Source organism: Athene noctua, chromosome 40, assembly GCF_965140245.1.
Source record: "Athene noctua chromosome 40, bAthNoc1.hap1.1, whole genome shotgun sequence".
Lineage (NCBI taxonomy): Eukaryota > Metazoa > Chordata > Aves > Strigiformes > Strigidae > Athene > Athene noctua.
In genome coordinates, this window is record NC_134076.1 from 182,413 (window position 1) to 193,745 (window position 11,333).

The 11,333-nt window shown below is 64.6% G+C and overlaps 1 protein-coding gene across 4 annotated transcripts; it reads right to left on the reverse strand.

Annotated features, from left to right (window-relative positions):
• Positions 1-794: 794 nt before the first annotated feature.
• LOC141973066 (neuroguidin-like) lies at positions 795-11,111 on the reverse strand. 4 transcript variants are annotated; one of them, XM_074931176.1, is made up of 10 exons: positions 10,502-11,111; positions 10,348-10,419; positions 8,967-9,104; positions 8,792-8,876; positions 8,639-8,691; positions 8,452-8,554; positions 7,570-7,723; positions 7,120-7,258; positions 6,909-7,015; positions 3,042-3,180 (listed from the first exon to the last, which is right to left on the reverse strand). In XM_074931176.1, the coding sequence occupies exons 1-9, from the start codon at positions 10,547-10,549 to the stop codon at positions 6,941-6,943; spliced, it is 867 nt and encodes a 288-aa protein (XP_074787277.1). In that variant the 5' UTR covers positions 10,550-11,111; the 3' UTR covers positions 3,042-3,180; positions 6,909-6,940. The 4 variants fall into 4 exon arrangements, with proteins under 4 accessions (XP_074787274.1, XP_074787275.1, XP_074787277.1 ...); XM_074931175.1 differs by having other exon boundaries at positions 8,452-8,557; positions 10,348-10,421; positions 10,477-10,549; XM_074931173.1 differs by lacking the exons at positions 7,570-7,723; positions 8,452-8,554; positions 8,639-8,691; ... (2 more) ...; positions 10,348-10,419; positions 10,502-11,111 and adding an exon at positions 795-954 and having other exon boundaries at positions 1,387-3,180; positions 7,120-7,255.
• Between the last annotated feature and the right edge of the window lie 222 nt (positions 11,112-11,333).

The following is an 11,333-nucleotide window of genomic DNA, read 5'->3' on the forward strand; positions in this document are numbered from 1 at the left end:
CGTTTGTGACTTTTTGAGAATCAATAAAAACGATTTGAGGAGAACCTGGGGGCGGTCAAACAAGATGGCGACGCCCACTGGGGGCAGCCATGTTGGGGGGGGACAAGATGGTGGCAGCCACGTTGTGGGGGCAATGTTGCGGCACCAAGATGGCGGCGCCCACCGGGGTGTGGCCGGTTTGGGCGGGGACACATCATGGCGTCGCCCATTGGAGCCACCATTTTGAGGGGCGTGGTGTGGGCGGCCATTTTGGGGGGACAAGATGACGACGAGCATTCTGGGGAGGTGGCGGCGGCCATTTTGAGGATTCAAGATGGCGGCACCCATTGGAGGAAGCAATGTTGGCTGAACAAGATGGCGGCCCCCATTGGAGCCGCCATTTTGGGGGGGGTGTGTGTGGTGGTCGCTTTGTCGCTTGACCAAGATGGCGGCGCCCATTGGGGGCGGCCATGTTGCGGGAGCAAGATGGCGTTGCCCACTGCGGGCGGCCATGTTGGAAAAAACAAGATGGCGCCCACCATCAGCGCCGCCATTTTGTGTGGGGCGGGGCGGCCGTTTTGACACCCCCATCGCGCAACCCCTCAGGGCGGCCATCTTGGGCGTGGTCGGGCGGCCATCTTGGGCGTGGTCAGGCGGCCATCTTGACTCCTCTGCACGGCACAACCAATCGGAACCTCCCGTCTCGGGGGCGAGGCGGCCATCTTGGCTCCGCCCCGCCAGGCGGCCGTTTCGAGCCCCTCCGCCCCCACCCCACCGCGACGGGCGGCCATTTTGGAAGGCAGGAGGCGGAGCCGAAGGGTCTGGGCGGGGTTTATTGGGCTCCTCCCCCCAGAAGCTCCTCCCCCTGCACCTCCTCCAGCCGCCCCGCCCCCCGCAGCAGCCGGTAGTACCGGGGGCGGTGCCGCGCCAGGAACACGCTGAGTTTGCTGGGGACACGCCCACGTGGCTCCGCCCCTGTGGGAGGGGTCACGGGGTCACCGGGGGGTCACCGAGGGGTCACCGGGAAGAAGGAGGACGATGCCACGGTTGGGGGAGGGGGGGAAAAGGGGGGTTGGGGCTCGCCCCCCCCCACCCCAATCCCTTCCCCTCACAACCCCCCCAGCCCCCAAACTCCCCCCCAGACCCCCCCAAATACCCCCAGACCCCCCAAAATTCCCCCCTAGGCCCCCCCAAACCACCCCTGAGCCCCCAAAATCCCCCCCGAGCCCCTAATATCTCCCCCAGTCCCCCCAAAATCCCCCCTAGACCTGCCCAAACTACCCCCGAGCTCCCAAAATCCCCCCCCGAGCCCCTAATACCCCCCCCAGTCCCCCCAAAATCCCCCCAAACACCCCAAAATCCCCCCCAGACGCCCCCCAGACCCCCCCAAATCCCCCCCAGACTCACCCAGGGCCCTCCCCAAGGCCTCGACTCGCTCCCGGGCCGCCGGCACGTCGCGGGGGTCCCGCACCGTCTCCTCGACCTCCCCGACCCGGTACCCGAAATCCGTCTCGTCCAGCTCCACCTTCAGCCCCCCCACGCGGAAACTCCGGCGCCGGGTGACGAAGGACGCCGTGGGGCGCAAGCCCAGGGGGCGCAGGGCCCGCCCCACGCTGCCCCACGGCGACGGAGGGACCCCCAGGAGCCGGCACAGCTCCGCCAGGACGGCCGCGTCCCCGGTGACCTCGCGGTAAACGGCCGTGGGGGGCAGTTGGGGGGCGCTATGGGGCAGGTCAGGGCTGCTATGGGGCTCTGGAGGGCTATGGGGTACTTGTGGAGCACTATAGGGCGGGTTGGGGGCGCTATGGGGCACTGATCGGGTGCTCTCGCATATTTGTGAGGTGCTATGGGGCAGTTGTGGGGCGCTATGGGGCAGGTCGGGGGTGCCATGGGGCTGCTCAGTGCTGCTATGGGGCTCTGGAGGGATATGGGGTACTTGTGGGGCGCTATGGGGTAGCTCGGTGCTGCTATGGGGCAGGTCGGGGGCGCTATGGGGCTCTGGAGGGCCATGGGGTACTTCTGGGGCGCTATGGGGCAGATTGTGGGCGCTATGGGGCAGCTCGGTGCTGCTATGGGGCAGGTCGGGGGCGCTACGGGGCTCTGGAGGGACATGGGGTACTTCTGGGGCGCTATGGGGCAGATTGCGGGCGCTATGGGGCAGCTCGGTGCTGCTATGGAGCAGGTCGGGGGCGCTATGGGGCTCTGGAGGGACATGGGGTACTTCTGGGGCACTATGGGGCAGATTGCGGGCGCTATGGGGCAGCTCGGTGCCGCTATGGGGCTCTGGAGTGTCATGGGGCGGGTTGGGGGTGCTATGGGGCTCTAGAGCGCTATGAGGTACTCGTGGGGCGCTATGGGGCAATTGTGGGGCGCTATGGGGCAGCTGTGGGTCACTCCTGGTGGTTTCGGGGACCCCCTGGGTGGCTTCGGCACCTCTACAAGTCTCAGCGTCGCTGTGGGGCGGCTGTGGGTCGCTGTGGGGCACCTGTGGGTCACCGTGGGTTGGCTGTGGGTCACTCTGGGGCACTTGTGGGTTGCTCTGGGGCTGCTGTGGGTCGCCGTAGGGCACTTGTGGGTCACTTGGGGTTGGCTGTGGGTCGCTCTGGGTCACTTGTGGGTCACTCTGGGTCACTTGTGGGTCACCGTGGGGCAGCCGTGGGTCACTCTGGGTCACTTGTGGGTCACTCCGGGTCACTCGTGGGTTGCCGTGGGGCAGCCGTGGGTCACTCTGGGTCACTTGTGGGTCGCTGTGGGGCAGCCGTGGGTCACTCTGGGTCACTCGTGGGTCGCCGTGGGTCACTTGTGGGTCGCCTTGGGGCAGCTGTGGGTCACTCTGGGTCACTTGTGGGTCGCCGTGGGTCACTTGTGGGTCGCCGTGGGGCAGCCGTGGGTCACTCTGGGTCACTCGTGGGTCACTCTGGGTCACTTGTGGGTCACTCCGGGTCACTTGTGGGTCACTCCGGGTCACTTGTGGGTCGCCGTGGGGCAGCTTGAGCTCCCAGCCCCGCCCCGCGCGGTGCCGCAGCCAGGCGTCGGCCCCCGCCAGCCCCGCCCCCCGGGCGTCGAAGTAACAGTCGCGGAAGGGGGCGGGGCCGTGGGGCGGGGCCTGGTGGAGGGGCGGGGCCAGCTCTAGCCCCGCCCCCACCAGGAAGCGAAGCTCCACCTCGATGGGGGCGGGGGGAGGGGCTGGAGGGGGAGGGGCTGAAAAAACCCGGGGGGAGGGGTCAGAGCGTCCCAGTTCGACCAGTGACCTCCCAGTTCACTCCCAGTTCAGCCCAGTAGCTCCCAGTTGACTTCCCGGGTGAGCCCCAAGGCGTCCCAGTACCCGCCCAGTAACTCCCAGTAGCTCCCAGTAAGCCCAGTCTCCACCCAAACTCCCGCCCAGTAGCTCCCAGTAAGCCCCAGTAACTCCCAGTTCCCCCCCAGTATCCCCCAGCTGCCCTCCCAGTCCCACCAGTTCACCCAGTAAGCCCCAAGGCATCCCAGTACCCCTCCAGTAGCTCCCAGTAAGCCCAGTCCCAACCCAAACTCCCTCCCAGTAGCTCCCAGTATCCCCCAGTCCCTCCAGTTGCCCTCCCGGGAGCTCCCAGTAAACCCAGTCTCGACACAAACACCCTCCCAGTAACTCCCAGTAAGCCCCAGTCCCTCCCAGTAGCCCCCAGGGCCTCCCAGTAACCCCCCAAGTAACTCCCAGTTCCCTCCCACTGTCCCCCAGTGTCTCCCAGTAAGCCCAGTCTCAACCCAAACTCCCTCCCAGTAGCTCCCAGTTAAGCCCAGTAGCTCCCAGTATCCCCCAGCTGCCCTCCCAGTAAGCCCAGTGCCTCCCAGTCCCTCCAGTTCACCCCAGTAAGCCCCAAGGCATCCCAGTACCCCTCTAGTAGCTCCCAGTTCCCTCCCAGTAGCTCCCAGTAACCCCCAGGACCTCCCAGTACCTCCCAGTAAGGCCAGTCCCCGCCCAAATTCCTACCCAGTAGCTCCCAGTTAACCCCAGTAGCTCCCAATAAGCCCCAGTCCCTCCCCAGTCCTTCCCAGTAGCTCCCAGTATCCCCCCAATCTGCTCCCAATCCTCTCCCAGTGCCTCCCAGTATCTCCCAGTTCACCCCAAATACATCCCAGTATGTCCCAGTTCCCTCCCAGTAACCCCAGTCTTGACCCAGAACCCCCCCAGTACGTCCCAGTAACCCCCCAGTTGCTCCCAGTCCTTCCCAGTGGCTCCCAGTAACCCCCCAGGCTCTTCTAGGAGCTCCCAGTTGCCCCCTAGTAACTCCCAGTAGCTCCCAGTAAGCCCCAGTCCCCCTCAGTGTCCCCTCCCAGTAACCCCAGTCTTCACCCAGAACCTCCCCAGTAGGTCCCAGTAACCCACCAGTTGCTCCCAGTAACCCCCAGTGCCTCCCAGTCCTTCCCAGTAGCTCCCAGTATCCCCCCAATCTGCTCCCAGTGCCTCCCAGTATCTCCCAGTTCACCCCAAATACATCCCAGTATGTCCCAGTTCCCTCCCAGCAGCCCCCAGTAACCCCAGTCTTGACCCAGAACCCCCCCAGTACATCCCAGTAACCCCCAGTGCCTCCCAGTAACCCCCCAGTCCTTCCCAGTAGCTCCCAGTATCCCCCCAATCTGCTCCCAGTGCCTCCCAGTATCTCCCAGTTCACCCCAAATACATCCCAGTATGTCCCAGTTCCCTCCCAGCAGCTCCCAGTAACCCCAGTCTTGCCCCAGAACCCCCCCAGTACGTCCCAGTAACCCCCAGTGCCTCCCAGTAACCCCCCAGTCCTTCCCAGTAGCTCCCAGTATCCCCCCAATCTGCTCCCAGTGCCTCCCAGTATCTCCCAGTTCACCCCAAATACATCCCAGTATGTCCCAGTTCCCTCCCAGCAGCTCCCAGTAACCCCAGTCTTGCCCCAGAACCCCCCCAGTACGTCCCAGTAACCCCCAGTGCCTCCCAGTAACCCCCAGCATCCCCCCAATCTGCCCCCAGTAGCTCCCAGTCCCTCCCAGTCTCCCCAGTCCCCCCCACCTCCCGTTTCCATGACGACGGAGGCCCAAGGGCGAGCGGGGGAGGGGCCGCGGGGGATTGTGGGAGGATCCGGCCCCGGGGCATGATGGGAGCGGGAGGGGGCGGGGCCACGGCGGCCGCGGGGGATTGTGGGACGGAGGGAGCCGGGACCGGACTGGGAGGGACTGGGGGGCACTGGGAGAGGATTGGGAGGATACTGGGAAGGACTGGGAGGAACTGGGGGGCACTGGGAAGGATTGGAAGGATACTGGGAGCTACTGGGAAGGACTGGGGAGGGACTGGGAAGATACTGGGAGGTACTGGGAAGGACTGGGGAGGGACTGGGAGGATACTGGGAGGTACTGGGAAGGACTGGGGAGGGACTGGGAGGATACTGGGAGGTACTGGGAAGGGACTGGGGAGGGACTGGGGAGGGACTGGGAGGATACTGGGAGGTACTGGGGAGGTTCTGGGTCAAGACTGGGGTTACTGGGAGCTGCTGGAAACTACTGGAAGGGAACTGGGACATACCGGTATGTATTTAGGGTAAACTGGGAGATACTGGGAGAGGATTGGGAGGATACTGGGAGCTACTGGGAAGGACTGGGAGGGACTGGGAGGATACCGGGAGCTACTGGGAAGGACTGGGAGGGACTGAGGAGGTTCTGGGTCAAGACTGCGGTTACTGGGAGCTACTGGGAGGGGACTGGGATGTACTGGCATGTATTTGGGGTAAACTGGGAGATACTGGGAAGCACTGGGAGAGGATTGGGAGGATACTGGGAGCTACTGGGAAGGACTGGGAGGCACTGGGGGTTTACTGGGACCTACTGGGGAGGTTCTAGGCCAAGACTAGGGTTACTGGGAGCTACTGGGAGGGAACTGGGATGTACTGGGAGAAGACTGGGAGCAAATTGGGGGGATACTGGGAATTACTGGAAAGGACTGGGAGACACTGGGGGATACTAGGACCTACTGGGGAGGTTCTGGGTCAAGACTGGGGTTACTGGGAGCTACTGGGAGGGGACTGGGAGGGAACCGGGACATACTGGTATGCAATTGGGCTAAACTGGGGGATACTGGGAAGCACTGGGAGAGGATTGGGAGGATAGTGGGAGCTACTGGGAAGGACTGGGAGGCACTGGGGGGTTAGCGGGACCTACTGGGGAAGTTCTGGCTCAAGCCTGGGGTTACTGGGAGCTACTGGGAGGGAACCGGAACATACTGGGATGTACTTGGGGTAAACTGGGGGATACTGGGAGGCACTGGGAGAAGACTGGGAGCAGGTTGGGACAGACTGGGAGCTACTGGGAAGGACTGGGAGGCACTGGGGGTTTACTGGGACCTACTGGGGAGGTTCTGGTTCAAGACTGGGCTTACTGGGAGCAACTGGGGGTTACTGGGAAGCACTGGGATCTAGTGGGAGAGGAACTGGGAGCTACTGGGAGCAACCCGGACTTACTGAGGGGTAACTGGGAGCTACTGGGAAGGACTTTGGAGGGATTGGGGGTACTGGGGGTTACTGGGAGCTACTGGGAAGGGACTGGAGGTTACTGGAGAGGGACTGGGGGCAAATTACAGGCGTACTGGGACAGACTGGGAGCTACTGGGAGCGCACTGGGCGAGACGGGTTAGACTGAGGGTTATTGGGAGGGGAACTGGGAGCTACTGGGAGCTACTGGGAGCAGAACTGGGAGCTACTGGGAGCTACTGGGAGCAGAACTGGGAGCTACTGGGAGCAGAACTGGGAGCTACTGGGAGCTACTGGGAGCTACTGGGAGCTACTGGGAGCTACTGGGAGGGGGCGTGCCCACACACCCATCACATGCAAATGAGATGCAAACAGACCCCAATTTTCCCCGCCCTGCCCAGCCGCTGATTTGCATAAAGGGCGTGGCCCCACCCTCCCCAATCTCCTCCCACTCCTGTCAATTACCGGGAGGGGGTGGAGCCAGGAGGGGGCGTGGCCTATCGGCGCCGGCCCCGCCCCCGCCGCTTCCGTCCCTTTGGCGGCTTCTTCCTCTTCTTGGGGGGTGGAGCCTCCTGGGGGCGTGGTCAGAGTGGGTGGGGCTTGTCCTCGCGACTCCTCCCACCCCACCCGAATAAGGAAGGCGGGAAAAAAAAAGGGCGGGGCTTCCCGCTCTCACCTCATTGGCCGGATCCAGCAGGGCCCCCATGTCCCGGAAGTGGGTGATGGTGTCCAAGGCTCCGCCCCTCGCCTCAGGCCCCGCCCTCCGGCGCCGGCCCCGCCCCAAGCGCGTCATCAGCGCCTCCTCCAATCGCTGCCTGCGGGGGGCGCAGCCGCTGGGACACGCCCCCTCCTGCCCCACAAGTGCCCCCGAGCGCCCCCCCGCCCCACAAGTGCCCCCGAGCGCCCCCCCGCCCCACAAGTGCCCCCCGAGCGCCCCCCCGCCCCACAAGTGCCCCCCGAGCGCCCCCTCCTGCCCCACAAGTGCCCCCCGAACGCCCCCCCCGCCCCACAAGCGCCCCCCGAGCGCCCCCTCCCGCCCCACGAGTGCCCCCCGAGCGCCCCCTCCTGCCCGAGTGCCCCCCCACCCCACAAGCGCCCCCCCGCCCCACAAGCGCCCCGCCCGTACCGGTGTCTCTCGTCGGGGGGCGGGGGCACGGCGCTGAGCCCCGCCCCCAGCTCCAGAGGCTCCTCCCCCAGCTCCTCCCGCAGCTCCCGCAGCACGGAGGAGCCCAGGGCCCGGCGCCGCCGCGCCATTGGCTGCCGCTGCCGCCACTCCTCGCCTGGGGGCGGCGCCCGTCCGCGCAGGGGCCGGGGGGCAGAGGGAGGGGCGAGAGTCAGGGGGCGGGGCCAGGGGAAAGGGGAGGGGCTAAGGGGAAGAGCTGATCTTAAGTGGGACAGGCCGGGGAAGGGGCGGAGCTGATCTTAGGTGGGAGGGGCGAGGCCTGGCCTTATATGGGAGGCAACGGCGGAGCTGCCCTTATATGGGGAGGAGCCACCAATCTATGGGGCAGAGGCAGGGCGTGCCCTTATATAGGGGACAGGGGTGGAGCCACCCTCATAGGGGCTGAAATTATATAGCGAAGGAGTGTGGCCTGCCCTTATATGGGAGATGGGGAGGAGCCATCCTTATGGAGCCTGACATTGTATCGCGAGGGGTGTGGCCTGCCCTTATATGGTGGACAGGGGGCGGAGCCAGCCTTACACAATCTGCCCTGACATGGCTAGAGGTACGGCCTGTCCTTATATGGGAAACAGACACACATATTTGCCCTTATATGGGAAGAGGGTGGAGCCACCCTTACATAAGAGTAGCACAAAGCACACCCTTATATGGTGACGAGGCATGACCTGCCCTTATATGGAGAAGTAAGACGAAACGTGCCCTTACGCGGGGCTAAAGCACGGCCTGAAATAGGGCTTGGGGTGGAGCCTGCCCTTATACGGAAAAGGCGGGGGTGGCCCTTCTACGGGGGGCGTGTCCCCCCGCGGAGGGGGCGGGGCCACTCACCGTCCATCACCGGCACCAGGCGGGGCGGGACGTAGCGCCGCCCCCCGCCCAGCCCCGGCGCTTTGGGGCCTTTTTCTCCTCCCTCCTCCTCCTCCTCCTCCTCCTGCTGGGATTGGCCAACAGAGCTGTCAGTCAACCGCGTTCCAGGCACGCGAGCCCCACCCCTTCCCCCGTCACGTGACCTCACCTGCGCTGCCATGTTGCCGGGGGCGGGGCGGAAGCTCAGGGGGTCGCCGTCGGCTGTTGGAAGGGGGGGGGGGGGGGAGGAGCCAAACGGGGGTTAATTAGCGTCGGTTAACGAGGCTAACGAGGGCGCGGGGAGGTGTCAATCAAAGCTCACCACGCCCCCCCGTCACGGCCGCCCGCAGCAGCTTCTCCACCTGGTACTTGAGGCGTCGCTCGAGCGGCCGCAGCTTCTCCAGCACCTTTTTTTGGGGGGAAAAACGGGGGTTTTGGGGGCGGCGGAAGGGCTGGTTAGCCCCGCCCCTTCCCCCCCTGCGGCCACGCCCACTCACCACGCGGGATTCGAGGAGGCGGGGTAAGGGCGGGGCTTCCCTCAGGCTCCGCCCCCGGAGCTTGAGCGCCAGCAGCAGCCCCAGGTCCTGCAGGTAGTGGAGCAGCGTCTGCGGGGCCACGGCCAGCAGGGAGAGACCCTGAAACGGGGGAAACACCCCAAAAAACGGGGGGGGACCGGCCCTGAGCCGGGGGCAGGCGGCGCCCCGAAAAACGGCCGGAACCGACCCCGGGGGGTGACAAAAACACCCGCAGAGTCCGCCCGGACGGCTCCGAACTCCCTCTAAATGCCCCCGAAACGCCGCGGCTTGCCCCCAAAATCCGCCCCAAAACGCTGATATTGCGCCAAATCGCCCAAAGTTACCGCAGAATTCCCCCAGGTAGCCCCCAAACCCACCCCAGACCCGTGAAAAATCCCCCAATTGCCCCAAAACCCGCTCCAAAACACAAAAATTCACCAAAATTGCCTCAAAATCACCTCAAAATCCCCCCAAATTGCCCCAAAATCCCCCCAAATTGCCCCAAAATCCCCCCAAATTGCCCCAAATCCCCCCAAATTGCCCCAAAATCCCCCCAAATCGCCCCAAATCCCCTCAAATCCCCCCAAATTGCCCCAAATCCCCCCAAATCGCCCCAAATCGCCCCAAATCCCCCCAAATTGCCCCAAATCCCCCCAAATTGCCCCAAATCCCCTCAAACTGCCCCAAATCCCCTCAAACTGCCCCAAATCCCCTCAAACTGCCCCCAATTCCCCCAAATTGCCCAAAATCCACCCAAATTGCCCAAAATCCCCCCAAGTTGCCCAAAATCCCCCCAAATTGCCCCAAAATCCCCCCAAATTGCCCAAAATCCCCCCAAATTGCCCAAAATCCCCCCAAATTGCCCCAAAATCCCCCCAAATTGCCCCAAATCCCCTCAAATTGCCCCAAATCCCCTCAAATCCCCCCAAATTGGCCCAAATCCCAAATTGCCCCAAATCCCCTCAAACTGCCCCAAATCCCCTCAAACTGCCCCAAATCCCCTCAAACTGCCCCCAATTCCCCCAAGTTGCCCAAAATCCCCCCAAGTGGCCCAAAATCCCCCCAAATTGCCCCAAAATCCCCCCAAATTGCCCAAAATCCCCCCAAATTGCCCAAAATCCCCTCAAATTGCCCCAATTCCCCCAAATTGCCCCAATTCCCCCCAAATCCCCCCAAATTGCCCCCAAATCCCCCCAGACCCCCCAAAATCCTCCCAAATTGCCCAATCCCCCCGCAATCCCCCTAAAATGCCCCCAATTCCCCTAAAATGCCCCCGAATCCCCTCAAAATCCGCCCAAACCCCCCAAAATTCGCCAATTCGCCTCAAAAAAACGCCCAAAACCCCCAAATCCTGCCCCGGTACCTTCTCGGTGCGGAGCCGCCCCGCCCGCACCCGCCGCAGCAGCCGCAGCCCGTGCTCGGTCACTTCGGCCACCTGCGGGTAGCGCCGGGGGAATCAACACGGGGGTTTTTTGGGGCGATTTCGGGCGGTTTTGGGGTTCCCGGAGGGGCCTCACCTGGTCCCGCAGCGCCTCCAGCAGCGCCAGCGCCTCCGCCGCCGCCATTTTGGCCCGAAAAACTGAGGGGGAAGAGGTGGGAGCCAATGGGAGGCCGGCGCTGCGGGCGGCGGCCAATGGGAGGGCGAGGATTGCTGAGGAAGTCCCGCCTCTCGGCGGAAAGGCGGGAAGCGCTCAAGGGAAAGGCGGCGGGCCAATCGCAGCGCGGAACCGGCGGCGGTAACCAATGAAAAACGAGGAGGGCGGTGACGCTCCCGCCCCGCTGCGGTTAGGCGGGAGGCGCTGTGGGGAAAACGGACCAATCGCAGCGCGGCGCTGGCGGGGTAAACCAATGGGAGGGAGAGGAGGGCGGTGCTGGTCCCGCCCCCGCGCGTCGGGGCGGGAAAACGTGAGGGGAGAGGAAAGTCGGCCAATCGCAGCACGGCGCTGACGGAGGCGGCCAATGGGAGGGCGAGGATTGCTGAGGAAGTCCCGCCCCTCCAGCGGGAAGGACCGAAGAGGGACCGACCGGCTGGCCAATCGCAGCGCGGCGCCACGGCGCGGGAGGGCGGGACGAGCCGATAGCGGACCAATGGGGAGGAGAGGGGGGCGTTCCCGCGCGGCGGCGCGACGCTGGGTCCTAGAGCCGCTCCCCCCAGCGCCCCGGGACCCCCAAAATCCCTTAAAAAAGCCCCAAAACGGGGTTCGGGGGCGCGCCCAAAAATCGCCAATTTTGGCCCAAAACGGCCCCAAATCTTCCGGGGGGTCGCGGAAGCGCCTCGGGGCGCCCCAAAACCTGCAGGAGCCCCGAGAACCCCCTCAGGGACACCCCCCCCCCTCCAAAAAACCCCCA

Excerpts from the sequence above, each read along its gene's own strand:
- LOC141973066 (XM_074931173.1), bottom strand. Across the intron at positions 3,181-6,908 it reads CCTGGCTCCACCCCCTCCCG|CCCCTCCCCCTCCAGCCCCT; the intron begins GTAATTGACAGG and ends GGGTTTTTTCAG. Across the intron at positions 955-1,386 it reads GGCCTTGGGGAGGGCCCTGG|GGGCGGAGCCACGTGGGCGT; the intron begins GTGAGTCTGGGG and ends CCCCTCCCACAG.